We start from the raw sequence: 23132 nt of genomic DNA on the forward strand, positions 1-23132 counted from the left end.
CCCACACAAATCCCCGGATACATTCCTCTCTACATTTACATTTTTATATCTCCTTTACTTGGTTAAACCAGACCACAGGAAGTTATTTTCACTCTTCAATGCAAGCGTGTAATTGATGAAGCAACACTGTAATGAAGTACTTTAGGAAGGATTTTAGCAGAAAAACACTAGAGATTCATCTTGAACTATTTTAATCTAAACAGTTCTATGACAACAGCTGGGAACATAACTTTTGGGAAATGTGGATGCTAATTCAGACTGGGAGATAAGATTCAGTGAAAACAATGAGTTGCAGCTGCTGCAACTGACACAGACACTACTACATCTAGCAACATCTTTTGAGATCAAAGGCAGACTGAGCCCTAAGATAAGCACCCATCCATCTGTCTTACGACAAGCTGCAGCTGCAAGTTGGGTGGCAACTGAATTCTTCACCATTCAACTTTCATTTCCTTGTTTATGCAAAATCTTCTTGTCATTTTCATACTGATTCCTGTAAAGCTTAAATGCCCCTTTCCCTCCCAAACACTACCTGTGATTGCCAGCTGTGTAACAAAGAAGGTCATTCGAGATTTCCGCTTCCTTCTCCATGTAGAGAAGAGCACGATGGCATTTCCAGCAATAGTAACAATAAAGAGGATCCAAAGAGTCACCAGCTGCTCTGTCTGCATTGGAAAGACAAAAAAATGATGTAGGCAGGTGAGTGGATAGTGATTTGGGTTAAGCCAGTCAGTTAATACAGGACAAACGAGATGAGAATGCAAAAAGGAGTGGAATGTAAGTTTTGACAATTGATTTTTAATTATACAGACTAAAAGATATTCTTGTTCTTTCAGAAAATACCTCATGTGCATCATCACCAGTGATGTCCCTTCCAGTTTGATTTGCAGTGCCAGTATATTACTGCTATATTCACAAAACTGCTATCAATGCCTGTGTTCAGCACTGGACACTAAAATGAGAGGCAGCCATCAGCTTTCTCTTGTTGCTACAACAAGCTGTGAAATAACCAACTGCCACGCTTTGCAAGGAATACTGATAGACACGCTCCTTTGGAGAAATGGGGGAAATAAATACTTCTCTCCTTTCCAGGCCCATTGAGTATGGGTCATCCACAAACCCTATGAAATTCAGACACCCACTCCATGATCTAGATGTGTAGCAAGATGGAAAGGTAAGCACGACCCACTGTAAGGAAAAGTAAAACTGTGCAGCACGCAATACATGATGACAAAACGTCCCCTAGTGGTAGTGTGTACAAAGAAAAGAAAAATAAGAAAAGCACTCTGGAAGCATTATGATCCTCTGACTGCAAGACTAAGGGCATACACACACACATTTGTTCGCATCATGTGAGTGCACACACAATTTGCTCCCTCCTTTATGGCCTACCGAAACGTTGTTTGTCTTCTCTAAATACAGGTTAGTTATTTTTCAGTGCTATTCTGTAGTTTTCTCCTAGCCATGTGGGACTGCAAAATTCAGTTTCTTTACATCAGCCAACCAGCTATGATGCCTGAGAAGCACTGAGTCTGCAGAGCATGGGGTCAGCCTGGAGAAAATATTCAGCATTTCTGCAAACTTAGAAAACCTAGCTTGCATAATGCACGTATGGCAAGGAGGAAAACAATTCTGCTGCTCTTCTGCAAAGACAAGCAGAACAGACAGCATTTTTCACAGCAAGACGTTGAAGGGCATACGACAGAGAAACACAGAAATGCAGAATTAAGAAGTGCTGAAGTATCCAGTAGTGATAAGTATCACTAGTATTAAATGTGGAGGTTGGTGGCCCTGCATGTGGCAGGGGGGTTGGAGATTCATGATCCTTGGGGTCCATTCCAACCCTGGCCATTCCGTGATTCTGTGATTCTGTGATAATACACATGTTGTTATTACAGCCAAGGGGAGAAAAAAAATACCCACGTGGCTCAGCAGAATCGACAGCCAGCATGCATAGTTCCTTTTCTACTGAGGAGTAGAACCAGCTCTGCTTTAGTCTGGTAGCAATGAGACTTCATGACCTATGTGGCTGTGCAGAAGAGGTAGGACCCACTTGCTTTTTGAGCAGTTTCAGGCTGTGCTCCATGCCTGAGCCCAGGGATTAGTTTAAGCACACGATGAATGCTGTGTTTAGATGGGTTCATTTTTCCCAGCACGATAACTTCTGGTAGTTTAATCTGTCATTTGGGTCACCTCATCTAACTTTAAAGCTCTAAAGAGAGACAGCTACTCTGAATGGTCTTTGTAGTCTAGATAATGGTAATATCTCAGACATGAGTCATCATTCATTTCACCCACCCTGGGATGTCTGTCTCCACTGATTATAGAATCACCTATACAAAACAACCAGTGTGGGCTGGGTGCTTAAATTTTAGACAACAAACAAACAAACAAAACAAAACAAGCAAACAAACACCAAACAAATATGTTTTAAAATCTAAGAATCTCTTGGAAGCAAATTCCCTTTGCAACATTTGGCAGAGACATGGTAAAATTATGCTTATGGGGACACTTTTTTTTGTACAGGGATTGGAAGGAGGCATCTTTTTGGAAGATAAATAAAGCGGGGGGGAAAAAGTAAGATTTCATATCACGTTTGTTCTTGAAATCAATTGGTTCTCCTAAGGGATTGGCTTGTCTTTTCCATTTCAGAAAAAATCTTTCATATGTTAAAAAAATTAGGGACATGACTTGGTTCCATTTTCTCTGATATAAAATTGGGAGAGCATTTTTGAAAAAGAAATTCTGCATTCCTGTATTGTAATGATAAGGCTAACAACAGAACAAGGCTCTGACACAAATCTTTTTGCAATTCCTGCATAAGAAAAACCTCAGTGTCAGCCAAGCCTGTGTTAGGGGGGTGCTTCCTCCCCACACAGGGGTAAGCACACATTGTCAGTCCTCTTGCCAAGTTAAAATGAGTGCTTTAAGCTGTACAGAAACGTACAATTAAACCAATCTACAAAAATTACAAAAAAGGTGCAAAAGCTGAGTAAGGAGAGCTAAGTTTGAAAGACTGTAGACAAAAGCGTATAGACAAAGTTTCTATTCATCCATTTGTGGTAGCTGCTGTTCAGAGAGCAGAGAAAAAGATCTCATTCTTGGGGATTAAGGAACTACATTAATAGGCAGCTTAAATCACTGCAGCCTCTATCAGTCTGAATTAGCTTGCAGAATGAAAACTTCTGTAGGTATTAATAGGATGCTCATCATGATAAAGGCCTTCATAGAAGCTATGACTGGAATTCAAAACGTTCTTGATGAACTGGAAATGCACACTTTTAAAAACAGGATTCCATTAAATAAAGGAGCAGCACAGGACCGTATGGTGCAGTAGTTGTAATGATACCAGGCTGGGTGAGCCTTCAAAACATCACCCCCAACACACAGCAGGCGAAGGTTCCCTGCAAGTGGAATAGTTGGCCTCACCTCCAGCACTGGGTGAATGTTTGGGCACTGCAATCTAAGGGCGGCTACAAAGGTGGAGAAGGAACTACAGGGCAAGAAGCATGGGGACAACACTCCCAGACATAAGGTTTGAATTTTGGGTGGTCCTCTGTGGAGTCAAGGGTTGGACTTGATGATTCTTACGGATCCCTTCTAACTTGGGATATTCTCTAGTTCTACAATGAAAACAACCGTAACTGCCGTGAGACCAACACGTGTTGCATGTCTCTGCTCCACTGAACCCAGCTGCTATACTATGTCCACTCTGGGACACTGCACTTCAAGAGAGGCATAGGGTATGGAGTTGAGAGCAGTTCAGAGGATACAGCTGAGCAAAAAGAGTGAATTATTTAAATTGCTCGATCTCACAAACAACAGACTCCAGGAATAAATGAGCTTACCTTTGAAGACATGATAAGGCTGTAGGAATAATAATAAAAAAAAGGAATAAAATATTCTTCTGATCCACTGCAGATTGGCCTAAAATCAGTGAACCAAAATTTCAGCATAGAATTCAGGATGGCTATTTAAAAATTTTCATTTACAAAATACCTGTATAGATTGATTGAGTCAATGAAATCTCCATCTGTGAAAATAAGCCTTAGATTTGAGATACAGCTGATTGATCCCTGAACTTCACTTCAGCTGCATTGTCCAGAATTCTGTTTTATACATCACAGTGTGCATGCTTAAAAATGGATGTGTTTCATTTCACGTCATGTTCATCAAGCAGAAATCGTTGTTTTGTAGCAACGTTCAGCAAAGTGATTTATAAGAAGAAAGGAGAATCACTGTTTAATAACATCTTACACAGACAACTGGATAAAAAGATAACAACATCTCCTTGTGTAGAAGCTTTCTGCAAGGGCTGCTTTTGCAATTGGTATACTAACTACATTACAGAAGAACATCATGAGCGAGACTAGTGTCATACAGCAGTTCTTTTATATTAGGAAAATTAAAAATGCTAGTGACCTAAATAAGGTTATAGGACAAATCAAAGTCAAGAAGATTTCCTTGGCTTGACGATTACCATTGCTTATGCTTCTATTCCACAAGACTGCTGTTTGAAGCATGGAAGTGCTTGACATCTGGAGCACATATTCATGTTTTGCTAATTTGCTTTAAGATTAAATCCAGCTTTAGCCAATGAAGCAAGTCTCCTCATGGGTGAAATGTAAGTCAAGAAAGCTGTCTGAAAACGGCATACATTTTTCTTTGCTTGCAGAAGTGGCTTGTTATTTTGTCTCTCTAACAAAATTTCTGAATTCACAGGCTGCAATAAGTCTAGCATGAGGTGTACTGTGCTTTATATTTGAAACAAAGTCCTTTCCAATCACAGGCATTCTCTGATTCTGTGATTTAACATATGAAAAAGAACAAACTTGGTTGAAGTGCCAATAGGAAACATCCGTATATCTTCCACCACGATTTGGATTGAGAAAAAAAAAAAAACACAGAAATCTGTTTGATGATAAGCCATAGGTGCATTATATATATTTAGTAGTAGCTAGCAGGTCTCACTGTCAGAGGACAAAATGAAAGGCGCCAATAATTTTATCAAGAGAGAGATAACAGTGGGGATTTTTAGGCTAGAAGTAAGCTTCATACATTAGATGTTAAGCATCTGATTGTGAAAGTTCAGATGATTAATACAAACTACCTGCTACTTCAAATGAATATGTGGGGAGGGGAAAAGCCACAAAAATATTGTTGGATCACTCTTGATTCATTTGCAGATGAACTATGTTTCAGAAGAAAGAAACACATTAAAGAACTGAAAGATAAGTGAACTCTTATGATCTAGCTGTCACAACTAGCAGAAATTATACTGGCCATTCGTATAATAAAATTATGCCTTGGAATCATAGAATCAAAGAATTGCTCAAGTTGGAAAAGACCTTGAAGATCATCAAGTCCAACCACAACCTAACCATACTACCCTAATAACCCTCTGCTAAATCATGTCCCTGAGCACCACATCCAAATGGTTTGTAAACACATCCAAGAATGGTGACTCAACCACCTCCCTGGGGAGCCTACTCCAGTGCTTAACAACCCTTTCAGTAAAGAAGTGTCTCCTGATATCCAACCTAAACCTCCCATGCAAAAAAAACCTACTAGCAGAGGATGGTTTCGATCCATCGACCTCTGGGTTATGGGCCCAGCACGCTTCCGCTGCGCCACTCTGCTTCTTAAATGCTTTCCATCTACCAAGGCAAAAATGAGAAGTTGTTATTATACACAAGACATTCAAAATTTTTGGAATGCAATTTGATTGACATCAGAAAACTCTAAGAAAACTTATGATGAGGTAGCAAAGACTGAGAAAATAATTATTTCAAAGCTAAGTTTTATATTTTTTATTTAAAGGTTCTTCCATTGCAGTTGAATTTGATAGGAAGGCAGCAAAGCCCTTTAAGAGTTGAATTTTTTGGTAACTTGGCCTGGATTGAGCCCAATTCACACTGCATGAATACTAGCTCAGCCTCAGGTCTCTCTTGAACCACTGATTTCCCATTTAAGCCCTGGAGCTAAAACACAGCTCTGACTGCTATGGACCTTGACTATTAATTAGGCGGTTACTCTTCAAACACCAATATCCCCAAGCAAGCTTAACAAAGAAAGCATCTCACGCCCCTCTGAGTCAAGCATGAGCTTCGAATTCAGCAGATGCATTTGTCATGCCCGATAGTTTTCCCATCTCCTGCACAGTGGCCGCTTTACTGAGATGATTTCTCACAGGATGGCTGTGTTAGCCTCCCAGCACATGGCTGTGGGATATTCTGGCATCTACTGTCACATGAGGCATTCACCACACGTCAGAGATTCTGGCAACAGTCACATCTCCATGCATCTTCATTCCAGCATGGCTGGAAGGGGACCTAAGATCATGTTTTCTATTCTGCCAAACTTAGGAAGTAGTTTTGCATGAGTTTGTATCTGGATGGTATTGCACTTATAGTCTGTGAATGCTAATGTTTTCCATAGAGGAAAATCTAAAATATTTTCTACATTTCTGTTGCAAGGAAAACTATTCACTAGATCAGAATATTTTCCGATGGAAAGGAGTAATTATGTTAGTAAGATTATTTTCACCTCTTCTGAAAATATAGCCATGCTCTATTGACCTTTTTTTGTGAATCCTCAGTTTTTAAAAATATATTTTTTAGCTCTCACTTTACCATCATGGCTGAGGCAGGGTCACTTCAGTGGGCAGCATTTAATGAACGTAGATGTGACTGGGGTAGATGGGGAAGATTTAAAGTTAATAACAAACGGTAAGAATTCAGTTTTACTGGCAGATAGTTCACATTCACCATTTTGTCATGCTTTGGTAAATGGATAATAAACAGGGACAGTTCTATTCAGATAGTGACCAACTGGGACATATAGGACAGACTGTGATAGGACAAGGGCAAATGCTTTTAAACCAAAGGAGGGAAAGTTTAGATTAGATGTCATGGGGAAGCAATTCACAGAGAGGGTGGTGAGGTGCTGAAACAGGGTTGCCCAGAAAAGTTGCACATGCCCTATTTCTGGAGGTGATCAAGACCAGGTTGGATGGTGGGCAACCTAGTTTTTGATCTAGCAGTTGGCAATCCTGCCTACAGCAGGAGGGCTGGAACCTGGTGATCCTTGAGGTCCCTTTCAACCCAAGCCATTCTATAATTCTATGATTCTATTGAGTTATTTCAGAGTTGGCTGTTTTTTTCAACAAATATATCATAGAAGCTTCCAAAGAAGGAGTTAAACAGATTTTCTTAATTTTGATGTCATCAAGAATTATGTATTTTTCATTATGTATCTATTTTTCCTAGAATAATTTCAACAGGAAGAGATAATATTAGGTCATTCAATAGCCCATACATAATTGTATGATTTTGAAAGGCCTATTATAAGCTGTGAAACTGTTCCTTCTTAATCACAGAAAAGGGTAAGATGATTAAATGTGCCCAATCTGTGAAATTAAAACAGTTCATAGACTAGAGACATTTTAAGCATATTTATACAGGAGATGCAGACAGACACAAACTCTACCTGGGGGTCACATGGACAACAGAGTCAGAGGTGTGAGGAACGCTGGTGTAAAACTGCTTGAATTCATTGGCTCACAGCTTTCACATGCTTGGCTGTTACCAAGCCAGCTCCCTTCTGCGCTGCATTTAAGCTAGTAGATGAAGCCAGCCCACCCAAGAACACTGCAGCTTTGTTTCACAAGGTGAGCAGCAATTGCCTCCTCAGCACAGCAGCTCAGCTCTAGCAGCACTCCTTACAGCATGCTGCAGTGCCTGCGTTCAGGAGTTCTTGACACTGTATTTGCGTAGACTTAATTCTCGTCCTCTCACTCCAATGAAAGATAGCGAAGTCACTTATGAATTATTTGGTTTGCTCATTTTCCTAAAACGTATGATTGCATTTGCAGAGATTACTCCAGAAATTTGACAGCACCCATTAATATTTTCTGTTATGTATTCAGGGATGGGATGCTCTGTGCAGTCTGCCTGAAAATCAGAATGAGCAATAGTAAAGGCAAATGCTTTTCAGGAGATAAAGAGACTCCTGCATTTGGCTGAAATGATAGAGACACAGATACTGACTTAAATGAAGATTATACTCCATAGATGAGAAGCACGTGGTTTTGTATTTGTGCTTACACTAGCATGGCTCTACAGTCCTGTTTAATATCTGAACTAGCTAGGCTACAACATGCAGGTACTGGCAGTGCTATGGTGTTGGAGGACACCATAGCCACAGGTACACAGTTCTTCCTGGGAAAAAAAAAATAAATAAAAGCAAACAAACTGGGAATCTTAACTATTCATAAATAATCATTTATAATGGATTTAATGTGCACAGTATTTTTCCTAACAGCTCTTATCCTTCACTACCACTGCTGGGGTGACGCTGCACAGCACAGGGACCAGGACTGATGGAGCTGGAGTAAGGAAGACATCAACATATAGTCCTGTTGTTGGGGTTTCCACCTTGCAGCATGGGACAGGGATTCCCAAAGACACCTGAGGGAGAGCAACAAAATTCTGTGCTGCTGCACAGATAAAGGCTCAGAAAACAAAATGAGAAAGTGCAACTAGATGGTGGTAGGGAGGTGGTTGAGTCACCATCCCTGGATGTGGTGCTCAGGGTGGTGCAGAGGGTTGTTAGAGTTAGGGTAGGACAGTAAGGTTGTGGTTGGACTTGATGATCTTTGAGGTCTTTTCCAACCTGAGCAATTCTATGATTCCATGATTCTAAGGCGGGGAACACCACCTGTCATTCCTGCCAAAGAAGGAAGGATGTCTGGGACTTTTCAGTATTTGAGTGCTCTTACCTTTACATTACTGCATCAAAGTAGAACATCCCATTGTCAAACAGCCATGTCATACATAAGAATCGAGTCCTACTGGAGTCTTTCTAAGCTTTGGAGCTGTGCAAAGGGAGGTGCATCTTCCAGCCTTCACAAAGATTCTAGCCTTGTTGGCCACAGGGACTCCTTACTCAGCTTGATGAACCTATTCTGAGATTTTGGCTTCTCCCCAGGCTCTCTAGGAGGGCTTCTGGATAGCACTTATGTCTCAGGTCCCCATGAGTCAGGTAGGCAGAGCTGAGGGACTCTGAAAATAGAGGAAAGCCACAGGCATTCTGATAATCTCTGTCTTCTACAGCTCACTGTATTCAGCAAAGGGCATTTGACACACAGAGAGTCTTCTTACACAGAGACTAAATGCATGTGGAGGAGATTGTAAAGGGATGTAATGAGCTTTCCATTGGCCTGGGAGGTTGGAGCTGTGATTAATACCAATTTGCACATCTGTTATGAATTTGATGCCAGCACAGACAATAGAATTCCTTGCATTTGTGGTTCCCGACGGTGAGCTACCAGCATGCCTCATATAAAGGCCTCAGGCAGAGGCACAGGCTCAGCTTTCAGCAATACTTTGCCATTTGGAGGTTGGAACTAGATCTTTAGCATCCCCTTCAATGCAAGCCATTCTGTGATCACAGAACCTGCAGGCGGGGACAAGCTGCTGTCTTTACCACAGAAAGCTCTGGCTCATCTCATAAACTACATGACACACCTGGTCCTGCCAAAAAGATGCTCAACAGCTTTGAGCCCATTGCACATGGAAGCAGCCTTACAGCAAACCTGGGGGTAAAGTCTCATCTTGCAGCTGGCCAGGCAGCTATCAAAACGTCTAACAGAAGGGAAGAGCATGTTCCTCCAAGTGGATGAAATGCTCCTTTTCCCAGCTCAAAAAAGTAAAAGGAGGGGAAAAAAAGTCTAACTGAACTGGCAAAATGTTTTTAATCTGAATCAGCATGGGACTTTTAGTTATGTTCTGAAGAGGAATGGAAAGAAATTCAAATTGTTCTGAAATGGGGAGTAGGGAAGCGTTCACAGCTCAGCCCATAATAGGACCTTTTTTTTGGCACTGAAATGCTCTGAGTGACATTATTTTACTTTCGTCACATTGCCACCACACTATAACCTAGATATTATCAGTGGGTGGGTACAGGTAGTACTTCTGAAGCACGGGAGGAAAAGAAGAATACAGTATTCTCCTTTCATCCCATAGTTTGAGCAGTGTTTGAGACACCCTACAGAGCTACCAGTGGATAAAACTGTTAGAAGTCATTTGTGTAGGAACTGTTCCATTTACTGCATGAGCATCATTCCCTGACCCCCATTTACTGGTTTAGATCATGTTTTCCTATTACATCTCTTAAGATAGATAACACAACTCTGTATTTCCCAAAGAGAAATAGGAACACTTGCTTGTTTTGTGTTGGATGTACAACAGTGTGGCAATTCCCCCATGCCACAGCCACAGGCACAGCCCACATCCAGCCTGAGACTTCTGCTTCATGGCCACACAGGGGTCAACCTGCACCTTCATGGTGGTCGTTTGTCGATCTTCTTTACAGTCAGCAACAGCTACAGCATGTCTGAAAATCCCAATTAATGGCCAAAGCCCATTTGTAGCTGTATTTTGAGCACCAATTTCAAATGACATGGGTTTTTAATCCACTCAGCCTGTTCCAAGCTGACCTTCTATTTCTCTAGCTGCCAAACCAGAGCCTTGTGAAAAGAAAGGAGATCCTGGGCACCTTGCTGAAACAGACATGGACATGGCCACCACACAGAGTGTGGATGGTGAAGCACAGGCAGCTCTGTCAGCACCTTCCACGCACGAAGCTCTCATTGTGAGCTGAAATGGCTGGCAGAGAGCCCTGCCTTGCATAGTAGGTGTCAGCAGGTGCGTTATTCCTCCTTTCCTACAGCAGCAACACCAGCTGTCACTTGTCTCCCGAGTCAAAATATTTCCATGCCTATCAGCAGCCAGTAATTGATGTGAAATCAGTGAACCTCCTGCAAAGTTCATCTTATATTTGCCAAAACTAGACATCAGGCAGCAGAGTGCAAGTCTAATGAGAAGCTCTCAGCTAATAGAATCGAGTTTCCTTCAGCAATGGACGAGCACGCATGACTATCCATAGTATCCTAATTATTGTAATTTACTCAATCTGCCCTATTAAGAAGCGTTTTTCTGCCTGGAGACTTTCTAATCATGGAATTAATTTGTCACTTTTACCATTATAAAATACTGCTCCCATGACATTGTTCAGATTTACAGCCCTAAGTATGGAGAGAAAAGAGGAGATAAGAAGAAAAAAGGTTTTGCTCCTCACTTCTCTGCTTTCTGAAGAGCCTTTTAAGAGTCTAACATGGAGAGAGAGAAAAAAAAAAGAAGAAGAAAGGAGTATTGTGTTAAAAGAAACTCCAGTTAATGAATTGTAGGACCACAGATCAACTTTTTCCATAGAAGAGGTGAATCCCTGTTAGAATTCCACTGACTCCAGGGGCAATGTATCAGAGTACTAACAACCTCCTGGAAGTCAAAATTGCATCTGAATACATCCCCTGATTTCCAACAGATTGCCATATGATGTGAGTGCCTGCATCTTTCCATCTGGAAGTGATCTGCTTGGTTCTGAGCTCTGGAGGGAAGGCGGGGTACTTCTTGTAGTAACTCCTTTTAGTAACTTGAGCACAACTTGTACAGTGTGCCACTACAGCACCATAACACATGGCATGCAGCATAAAACTGAGCAATGACAACAGACACGGAGAGCTGAAGCAAAGATGTAACTCAGCACCTCTTTCATCTGCTCTCTACAATCACATACTGTGAGGGTGATGTTTGTTTCGGGGAGATGAATGAATACACTTCTCACATCATTCAACGGCTTTCAATCCTGAATAGTTTGTCTGCTACATTCTATCAATTACCCTGCACCCTCCTCACAAGTTTAAAAGAAAACCAAGCCAATTAACTAATTAGAGCTAATCCCTGTTGTTGTTGTTTAAGCGCACACACACACACACACACACACACAACCCTCTTGCTTGTGTGCAATGTTTGTTGCAGCTGGAAAATTGAAAAGAAATTCCTTGTGCCAAGAGATGGCTAATAAGAAATTACACAAAAGATGTGTTAAACTACAACACACTTTTGATTAAAGATGCACGTATAACTACAATGCCACTTTTAGAAAAACATTACCACCCCCTCTCATAAGGGGATACGATTGCTAAGATCTGCAAGTCTGAACTCCAAAACCTGCAACTCCTTGTTTTCCAGTAAATGCCTCACATATACTGTCAGATGTCTTCGCAGGGCAAATGCCACCTATATCTGGGATAAAACATATATAATCCCAGCTGCCTGCTTGCAGAGGCACTGAGATGCACTAAAGCTTGTGAGAAAAGCAATGCACCAGCTGTACCTTAAAGGAGTAGTAAAAGGATTTCCACTCCTCTTCCTCCAGCACTTCGGTGAAAGTCACGGTGTCAGTGCAGGTGACAAAAGTGACATCCAGCCAGCCGGTGCCAGCCGGGGAGCTGCTGCTGGCTGCTGTGGGGCCAACCTCCATTGCCAGGCTCTGCTCCAGCTGCCTGGGCTCTTGTTTTCCTAGGAGTTAATGCAGCCAAGCTTCTCCTGTAAAAGCACAGCAGCAATACCAGCTTCTCACTGCTCCACCACTGGCTACCAGAGGCATCAGGCTTCAGTACAGCTGAGTGATAAGAAAAAAAGCAAAGTGAAGGAAAAAAAAAAAACACAAGCAAAGTCATCCCTTTGAGCTCTCCTTCAGTACAACTCTGACAACAGACATCCACATGCTCTTTCAGCAGCAAGACCAGCAGCTGGTAAGAAGTCAGCACATGCAGAGGTGTCCACGTGTATTTCAGCCTGCCAGGCATCCACAGCTGCCACGGCTGTAAAAGCATAGGTGTGGAGAGCAAGCATGCATTTAGCACATCCAGAACTTGTCCAGCCTCATGGGCTGCTCTGCCCCAAGAGCAATACACTCCTAAGCAGAACTCGATCTGTTTTCACAGCTATGCCCTGTGCTGCTATGCTACCTGAACCACAAGTAGCTTTAACCAAGAAGAGCCAAGTTCCCTGATCTGAAACAGAAGCCCAATAAACGTGCATTCCTATAAAATATTGAGGCAGTCAACATTATCTTCAGGGATGGAGCCTGTGGGGACTGGAGAGACCTCTGGGAGTCACAGCAATGTCCAGGCCTTGGCCTGGGCCAGCCAGGGAAAGGTTCTGTTTCTGGCCCATATAGGTGACTGGTACAATTCGTGATGAGAAAGAACCAGTGTTAACCCATACGCATCAGTAATAGATATTTAAACAACAGAAAATTGTAGATCCATTGGAATACGATCAGATAAATCATAGTGTTTCAGAACAGCCATGTTGAGCTGAAATCAACAGGGAAAACAGTAGCTTCTATATTAACTATCTGAAAGAGAGGAGGACATCTCTTTGAAGTCCATTCTGAATGACTGCTCAGGTTGGCTCAGAACCTCTGCTCTGAAGCATTCAGGCAGCAACCAAGCTTCCTGAAAGCATCCTACTTCGCTGTCTCTTTTCTCCTCTCACCTTGCTCTCTCCTATTTATGGAATAAGCTAAAACTTCTTGCATTGACTGGTTGGGGTTTTTTTGTCTTTTTTTTCCCCACGAGCATATCACAGGTGCTAAGAGGCTTCTCAGTAGTTCTTACACTCCTGCCTCTGAGTATTTCTTTGTCGCTGTCACTGCCCTGCTTTGTTGTTGGCTGCTTTGTTATAAATGTTTTTTGTTGTTGTTTTGTTTATCTTGTATTTATTCTCAGAATCTTAGGCTATGGGCTGTCTGTGATACCATGTCTAAAATTAAACTAATTATTTAGGAAAAAGTACTTATTTTTTAATCCTCTACAAAGTCGTGCTTGCTCTCTGAAATTTCATGCTTTGGGTTTTCTCCCTCTCCCCTTGCCAGTATTAAGCAAGCTATTTGAATACCTCTGAAATGAATGGTGAAACAGCAGACTTTTCTGATTGAATCTCAAAAGCCTGTAGCAGGCAAGATCAAATCCCAGCAATTCCTCTGTGCAGAATTGATTCCTACAACTGACTTTGTTTTCCCCAGCCAGGACTTTCAGAAATCTCTAAGAATTTCAGCTTGAAGAGATTTAGGTAGCTTTACAAAGGGAGAAATTGAGTTTTCCCACTGTTTTAACATAAAATACTCTCAAATTACTATTCTAACACGTATTTTTTTCTAATGCATAACAAAATGCGATAGCGCTTTCTTAACCTAAGCTATTTCTCTTTTAAGTCTCACTTTGGCAACACACGACAGCATAAGCATGCTTCCCAAATAGGAAAGATCAAACAACTTTGAGATAATCCTTAAGCAAAGAAAATGGATTATATGTAAGAAGAACAGGGAGGGCTTCTTTAAGAAGCTGCTTCATTGGCCATTCTCTTTACCTCGGTCTCAGAAGCCACACAAAATTATGTTTCTCAAATCTAGCTTTGAATCGGAGGACCAGAGAACTTGAGAGCACACAGTGGGGAAACCTGCAGCACATCTTGACCCCACAGCTGCGCTGTGAGACAGAAAGCAAGATCACTTCACTGCTGTGCAACATGCTGATAATTTCCCCAGATTTGGCTGATCTGAATCTTCTGATTTTTTATCTTGTTTAAAAGAAACAGATGCATCTGAAAAAAAAAACAAAAAACAAACACACATCTGCTTAATATATATATATATATCTATATATATATATATTTTTTTTTTACTGAGAATTTACTTTGGAGTTGACTTTTCTGCTTTTATTCGGCACCAAGAGGAAAGTGTCAAAATATTACCCAAATCTGTATCTAGTGTCCTTGGAAGAGGAAGGTCAGCCTGTTTATCTGGCATGTAACTGCTTCCCCAGCATTTGCAACCACCTTTGTTAGCCACTCCAGACAGAGACAACATCAAATTTCTAAATCTTTTAAGACATGAAGTGGAAATGATCTTTTAGGATTTAACTTGCAAGTTCTGAAGTTAGTTAGAGGCTGGCAGCTGGAATAGAAGAGACTTTCTTTTATACAGAAAAATTTCTGTTTGACTTTCTTTCAGAATCTGTGCAGACTCAATTTTGATACATTCAAAGACGTCATGGAAAGAGATGCCAGATCTCTGCATGGGCACAGCCTGATCTCTGACCGGTCTGCAGCTATCGAGCTTTGGATTAAATCTCCAGACTGTCAGCAAGTGGGTTCTTTCTACCAATTGCACTTTTGGATGGAATCTTTTGCAAAAATCTGAACTTCACCCTCAGTAAAGAAGTAAGGGCACAGAAATCAGTGATGAAATCACAGAAATCACAATGATGAGCACTTTACTCCTTTTCCATAGATAAATGAGCTTTAAAAGAAGGACTTTTTTCTCATCTCCATTGCTGTTTGTGGTCTAAATCCAAGGTGGTCCATTTCACAAAAAAGATACTTGGCCATTTATCTGTATTTACAAATACACTCTTGAAGAATAAGCAATTCCTAAGGAAATGTCTTTGAGAGGAAGCAAGTGGATGAAGAACGTGAATAGAGAAATGCCATTAAATCTGCAGACTATGTTAGTAGAACTGTCAGGCATCATGGAATTTAAAATCCCTTCATTCTCTTCCCCTCAACATAACCACCAAGAAAATCATGCATTTTGCAAGGTCTTGATTCTCCACTCTCTCCTTCTGCTGTACATTATGCACTGAATTTCTGTTGGATAGAAGATGTAAAGAAATACAGTTCTAGATGAAGTTTAAAATGAAAGTTTAAAACTTGGCAAAAAGCAACAAAAAAACTCAAATATTAGAACAAACTTTCAGACTACATCACCAACATAATTCTCAGCTCAAATGGTACTACAGAGGCTACAAAGAGAGGAATGGGACATCAAGGAAAATCAGACTATCAATGCTGCAAGATTGGGAAAAGTCTGGCAAAAACCTCAATGGAGGGCAAAAAACTGGGGAACCTCTGTGCCCAGGAGGAGGAGGAGGGAGAATAAAATAATTTAAAATGCCTACATTTCAGTCCTCATTTCTGTGGTAGCAGCTGTGTCTGAAGCAATGAATACACTCTGTCTTCTGGCGATGAGCAGCAGCCTGGAAGTGCAGATTTACAATGGAGGTGGAAAGCTGTTAGAAGCATTGCAGGAGGTTTTATTGCCAATTACAATTTCATGGCAGGGTTATTATTTATTAAATATAGAAGCAGTCAGCTGAATTCTAACTGCTCTTAAGCTTATTTCCACTTATAAAACATCTGAAGAAATTATGTAGAGCTAGAGAAAAAATCCTTTGCCATAGCAAGCGTGTTTCTCATGGCCTGCAAGTCTGCACACATGAACACACGTGGAGAGAAAGAAAGTAAACCACACTTCAGAGAGGGAATGGGCTACGCTCTACTTCCTTTTAGTAATGCCTGAGGTGCAGTAAACTAAAGCATTGCTGGCACTAACAGGCTTGTGGGGGACAATTTAAGCTGCATAAGTTCCTTGTTCACCAAAGCTCAGAGTTCAAGGCTCTCTTGAGAAGTACTTCACCCATGGCCCTCCACTCCAAAAGGAGCACGCAGAGAGAATGAAATCTGATCACAGATGGAATCTGTCCCACAGCAGACCTGCACGGTACCGGCCACGATTTACAACACACTGAACAAATAAATCCATTTGATTATCATAGAATTGTAAAGGCTGGAAAAAGATCACTAAGATCATCCAGTCCAAACATCAGCCCATCACTGGCATTTGCACAAAACATGTCACTCAGTGCCATACCTACGCATTTCTTGAACACCTCCAGGGATGGTGACTCTACCACCTACACAGGAAGATTATTCCAATTTCTCACCACTCTGAGAAGAAATTGTTCCCAATATCCAACCTCCTGATTTTGATCCAATGAAGAAAGAGGAGCAAAACAAAACAGCTCACCACAGTAATTTGAAGACAGAAAGGATGATCAGAGAAACCAAGCCAAATAAATATACAAAATTCAGCAACTGTCAGAAAATGTTGGAAATACTTGATGTAAGTGCTCATATTCCCTAGTGACTGGGCATTCAGCAAGTCGTAACTAGGTCAGTCAACTCAGCCCATTATCTTTGTCTCTACATTTGAAGAGACTTTCATAGCTCATTAACCTTACTGGCATTTCAATAAGATGCACACAGCCTTGTGTATTTTATGCTAGTTACTCTTTGTTCACCATTGTAAGTATATCACAACACAAATGTTCAACAGATGTCAGGATGGCACAATCACCCATCTAACCACATTGCTCTACCTGCAGTGAGTCATGGGCAGGCTGTGCCAGGTTGTTGTGGAAATAAATGGGGTCAACACTCTTCAGCTCACAGATTGTGCACTAGTGTGTGAGCTGCTGATCTGGCTTTCCGGTGCTGACTGGGGTAGGCTATTGATTTCTTCATATGTTCATGATGAAATTCTTATATGTATAAGCAGAGCAGATTATCTGTTTATATAGTTAGATAAAAAATGTCAAGTCTGTGTCCAAATACCACTGAATAAGGTTGTATTGTTCTTGTAATAAAGCTAGATAGAGTAAAATGCTAAGTATCCACATGGAGTGAAAAAAGTTTTCAGCATTTAATAGTGGAATGAACAAAATGGCACATACAAAACGTGAGTTGTTTGTCATCAGAAACAAACCTGGAATCATCATGATATGTGTTGCTTCCTGCTGCCCAGAGCCACGTTTTCAGCATTTCTAAAAGGACTAAAACTGTTGAAGAGTTCTTTGGTTTATCTCTTTGGAACAGCAAGACGTTTTGAAAAAGAATTTTCATTGCTATGCATCCAAATACATACCAAGTTAGGGAGAGATTAAATGAAGGAAAAGCAAACCATCTTTGCACTTGAAGCATTCATCATTCTTTGTAGCACAATTTGCTTTAGGAGAATATGATGTTTTCTGTGGTTATGAAGATGCAAAACGATTCTAGTCTTTATATGAACTGCTGCTTGGGGATTAGAGAAGGATTTAATATCTTTCTGAAAGAAAGGATTAATTAAAGTGTCTCCTCTTTGGGAAGGTGATGAGCAAAACAATACATAGAGCTTTTGATTTATTTCTCTACAGAAATAAAATGTGTATGACGATTTTTCATTTCATTTTCTTTAAAAAAGGAATCATTTCAGAAATTTATCTGGCATAGGAGTTGCTTAAGGGATTTTAACATGCTTTCAAAGTGTCAGCTAAAACCGAACCATTGGGTCTCCTTTAGAAAACTCTGACAACCTGTTGTTACAAGCTAAGGAAATACTGCTTAAGCTTCACTAGGGATCTGTCCTTTTGTTTCATTTTTCCCATCCTTAAGTGGAATTGATTGGGAAGCCTATTAGTTTGTTGACAGCCCTCCCTGTATTTTGCAGTACTATGATCATCTCATGAAAAGTTTTGTTATTCTTTTCATAAAAGACCTCCATTTTAATCAAAAGCTGAAGCGTGAAAAAAAGAACAATCATTTTTATGCTGGCAAAGATTTCCAGTTTTCAACTTCTATGATGGTTTTTGTTTTTTTCCTAACAGCAATGTCAAGGCAACATCTACCATGAAAAATACATTTAAAAAAGTTAAAAAAGTTTCATCTAGTTCTACATAATTTCTAGCAGGTTTCTCTCTCTCTTCTCTTTTTTTTTTTCCCCTCACATTGTTCCTTGCTAGATTTAGGAATTTGCCCCCGGGTTCTTTAAAACTCTGATACAACTTGGACTTCTACATCACTAATGCAGAACTGCTTATTATCAGCTCAGAATATTTGCTGAATCTGATAAGAATAATGATGAAAAAGTGATACAGTGCTTAAAGACATGGCTGTGAATTCATTTAACCTGAAACTACCAGTGGGATCAATGATCCCCTATATTCAATATACTATGGAAGAACAGCGATGCCTAACGGTCTATAACTCAATTATGTGCTCTGCTCTTGCATTGTCCTGTCAGCAAATTGAAGACAACAGAAACTTGTGATATTTGGTCTGGAACACTTGCCAAAAAATAATGAAACTTTCATTCAAATGCATCCACGCTATTTGTGCCTGGATTAAAGCACGGCTCATAGGATAATTAATGACTCCCTTCTTGGATAACTCAATAAGAAAATGCAAAAACTTAAGTAAAGATACTAGAAGGATCATCAAAAGTCAGATACTGTAGACAGGTGGGGTTCATTTCTTAGAGCTCGGATTTGATCTGTACATAGATATTTAAGTATGAGGATAATGCATTCCCCATCAGCCAAAGCCCTGAGCAATTACAAGAATAGCATCCAACTTCCCATTCTCACAGTAGGATTTGTGTTAGCAAAGTACTGTTTACACACTCTCTGTAGCCAAGTCACTACTTGCAGGTTAATTAGAAATCCTTTATAGGAGTCACTAATGAGAAGAACTGCCGTGGCTGCACTGAACACACAATTCGGTATGGAAGCATCTAACATATTTCACTCAGTTAACCAACAGCAGGTGCAAACGATGCTTATCCTGAAATACATAAAATTCAAGGGAATGGAAAAAAAAAAAAAAGGAAGAATGGACAGTGATAGGCTGCTGAGAGGAGCAGCACTCATGGAAGGAAAAAGCAAGGCTTTCTGTGCTGACTTACTGTCAATCTGTGCAGTTTCAGCAGTCCACGTTGCTGCTGTTTAATTGTGTAAACGACCCCCATCGTGAAAGAAGATCAGTGCTTTTATTAAAATTAGAGAAATACTAAGGAAAACCTTCTCTTTACTCTGAGTCTTCCATTTCAAAGATCTTTATCCAAGGTTTTCTAAGGTGCACTTTCCATTACCAGACATATTGCTATCTAACACAGCTAGCAGCCCACACTATCAATCCCATGTGAACTTCAGGCACAGTGCATTTTGCCAACCTCTCTCCAGCTTACAAGAAAATGTCAGTATGAGACATTAAGCTAACTCACAGGAAAGTAAGAAAATATATTTGCAGGCCTTGAAACTGTTGATTTAAGGAACTCAAATGAAAATGCAATTAATCTGGCCCTACCTCAGGGTCTGAAAATCTGGAATGACTTTCACCACCATGTGTTATTAGAGCATCTCAGAGGAAATCTGTTGGTGCCCAGCCCCCTTCTTCTCTCTCTCCACAAACAGAAATTTAAGGCAGTTGTGGTGAAAAAAAAATAGATCAGTAACATGTGACATCAATGCATATGGGATATGGGGAAGAGGTGATGAATGGCAAAAGAGAGTAAGCTCTAAACTATATTTGAGAATACAGGCTCAAACAAGTAACTTCACAACCTTTCACATACTGCTGCTCTCCTATAAAAGCTCAGAACCTTATATGGATTTTCATGCCCCAGAGGCTTGTAGACCTTGCTGCTTGACGATGAGCACTAGAAGAAGCACTGCTGTCCCTCACCCTGGCAGGCACAATCTCTGTCCCACAGCACAGCACAGGTAAGAAGAGAAAAGGAGGATATTTTCATGCACATGAGCAACCTGAGGAGCTACCGTGTTGTTTGAATTCCAGGGAATGTCTCACCACTGAACTGCAAGAAACATCGGCCTGAACTTTATAAGCAATCCAATCCCATCATTTTAGCATAGATATTTCCCAGTGCTGAAGAAAGGATCGATGGCCAGGAGTTTTACAGTCTCTGTCATGGTCTTGTAAGATAAATATTGATTAACTGTCCTGGATTCAATATTCAATGCAATTAAATCATTTTTTACAGGTATGGAAGTGTGACTTTGTCATGCATTTTAATTATGCTTCAAAAAATGTCATGTCAGCATCTAATTTGTTCTGTTCAAATCCTGACATACTCTGAAGATAAACGCCTTCTGTTTGAAGAAGGTTAAGATAGTCAAGGGAGCAGATCAAATAATTAGGCGTAGGTGAATTTAAAATCACTGTTCCAGACTGTCAAACAGATAAGAGTTCAAAGGCTGATCAGTAAATTATACATACATAAAATATACATGTACGATTCCTCATTCCATTTTTGTAATTGAATAAAATTATATATGTTATATTAATTCGTCTGAGACTTTCATGATATTCAGTCATAGGTTAGCAGCTACATCAAATAAGCTGTAACAAAGCCTTTGGGGTGCCTATACAGAATTAAATTGAGATTGGACGTGCTGGTCGACAGCTAGCTGAATGTGAGCCAGCAGTATATACCCAGGTGGACAAGAGCAACCTGGCCTGTATTGGAAATAGAATGAGCAAAAAAAACAGGGAAGATTTTGTCTCTCTGTACTCAGCTCCAGTGAGGCTGCATCTCGAGCACAGTTTTGGCCCCTCACTGCAAGAAGAGTTTGAATTGCTTGAGTATGTGCAGAGAGAAGTGAATGATCAGGAAAACAGGACCTATGAGGAGTGGCTGGGGGAACGGGGACTATTCAGTCTGGAGAAGAGCAGGCTCAGGGGAGACCTCGTAGCTCTCTGTAGCTATCTGACAGGAGGCAGTGGTGAGGTGGGTGACAAGTGATAGAAAACAACAGCGTCAAGTTGCACCAGAGGAGATTTAGGTTGGCTGTCATGAAGAATTGTCTTCATGGTGGTCATGCATTAGAACAGCCTGCCCAAGGAAGTGAAGACCCCATCTCTAGAGGTGTTTAAGGGATGCGCGGATATGACACAAGGAGACACGGTCTAGTGGTGGGTGTGTATTGTTAGGTGGATGGTTGGACACGGTGATCTTCAAGGTCTTTTCCATCCTCAGTGATTCTATGATTCCAGATCATAGCATACCTGTAGCTCAGCCTAGCTGACATGCTGTATGCACATAGCCTTCTACATTAGTTTTTGGAGCTATGATATGTAATGATGATGTGAGGAGGTGTCAGCTAACCAGTACGGCAAAATCAAAACAAAAATTCAGCTTTCTTGCTTTGGGTCAGGTAATCATTTTTGAAATTGAATTAGGCATAGATAAATCTACAGTATTTCAAGATTTCCAAAATGAAGAAAATCTAATATTCCATAGAAATGTGCTGAAGTTCTAACTTATCTAACCTTTTATTTTAGCTAAAACTTTGCTAAAATGTTGAATGCTATTTGTGAAGCCAAGAGGCCATAAGGCTTTCTGGCTCTGTCCTCTTACTGGTTTGCCTATACTCAGGCTGAGGTCTGTGCTGTGTGGTATCATTAAAAAGCATGAACCTGCTGCTCAGAAAAGAAGAATCATAGAATCATAAAATGGTTTAAATTGGAAAGGACCTTTAAGAACACCTGGTTCCAAACCTCCTGCTAGCCACTAGACCAGGCTGCTCAAAGCCCCATCCAGCCTGTGTGGAGGCATTCACTGCCTCACTGGGCAATCTGTTCCAGTGTCTCACCACGCTCAGTAAATAATTTCTTATCTGGGCTTGACTCCTTAGCTGTTGTTGTAGAGATGTTCACCAGTGGCACAAAGACTCAGAATCATAGAATCATCAAGGTAGGAAAATGCCACTAAGATCATCTAGTCCAACCATCGGCTCACCACCACTATGCCCACTAAACCATGTCACTCCATGCGAAATTCACCTTTTCCTTCACAGAGCATCAATGATGGCAGAGATGGCCTTGAGGAAGACTGCTTCTCCATTACTTTCACTGCAGGAACAAGTGAGAAATAAGTGATAATTAACAACGTTGATGTTTAAAATCAGCAACAGCACCCATCTATCCAAACCTGTGGCCTCTGTGCAACCTTTCAGATTTCACATTCTGAGGGATTCGGCCCATGGGGAAATCCCTGGCTAGTTTTTGAGAACTGCCACATGAAGGACATCATAAAGCATTTCTTGCCCCTCAACCCTGCTGTTCCAGTCTTCATCTACGTGCCATCCTGTCTCTATGACACTGGTCTGGAGCAGCGAGCTCTGGGCTTTTTCAAGGGATTTGGGCCCTTGAGAGCCAGGGCTGGAATGGCCCATCCGAAAGGTAAGAGGAGTCTGCTGAGCATGATCTTAGGATTTAACTAAAATGAATTTTTTCTGTCTTCCCTTTCTCTATTAACTACTTACCCTATTAACATCACTCAGAAGGCTTGGGGGTATTTCCCATACACCTAGGAAAACCAAGCTGCCCTCCTCTCACTTCACTTTAGCATAGGAGAAAATGCAGGCCTTGGTGTGCAACACAGCTCCTCCACTGCCATTACCCTGTATTTTTACTGGTGGGTATTTCAGACTTGCCTGCCCTTTCACACCCTGCTCCTTGTCACTGGACCACATAATCCCCTGCCATCTTTATACATCCAATTGTAGTCTCCGCAGGCTCAGTATTCCACAGAAAATATGGCCAGTT

The 23132-nt window shown here is 40.9% G+C and overlaps 1 protein-coding gene and 1 non-coding gene across 3 annotated transcripts in view; both read right to left on the minus strand.

Annotated features, from left to right (window-relative positions):
* The window catches only part of NPSR1 (neuropeptide S receptor 1), a 61156-nt gene extending 48645 nt beyond the window's left edge, over positions 1-12511 (minus strand). For both annotated transcript variants that reach the window (XM_031553990.1, XM_031553989.1), the window contains exons 1-2: positions 12238-12511; positions 533-665 (exon numbers count right to left, since the gene is read on the minus strand). In XM_031553990.1, the coding sequence (XP_031409850.1) occupies positions 533-665; positions 12238-12384 (280 nt within the window). In that variant the 5' untranslated portion in view covers positions 12385-12511. The remainder of the gene's footprint in view (positions 1-532; positions 666-12237) is intronic.
* On the minus strand, positions 5569-5640 carry TRNAM-CAU. Its single transcript has one exon. It is a non-coding gene; the product is annotated as a tRNA-Met (tRNA).
* Positions 12512-23132: the final 10621 nt, after the last annotated feature.

Source organism: Meleagris gallopavo, chromosome 6 (genome assembly GCF_000146605.3).
Source record: "Meleagris gallopavo isolate NT-WF06-2002-E0010 breed Aviagen turkey brand Nicholas breeding stock chromosome 6, Turkey_5.1, whole genome shotgun sequence".
Lineage (NCBI taxonomy): Eukaryota > Metazoa > Chordata > Aves > Galliformes > Phasianidae > Meleagris > Meleagris gallopavo.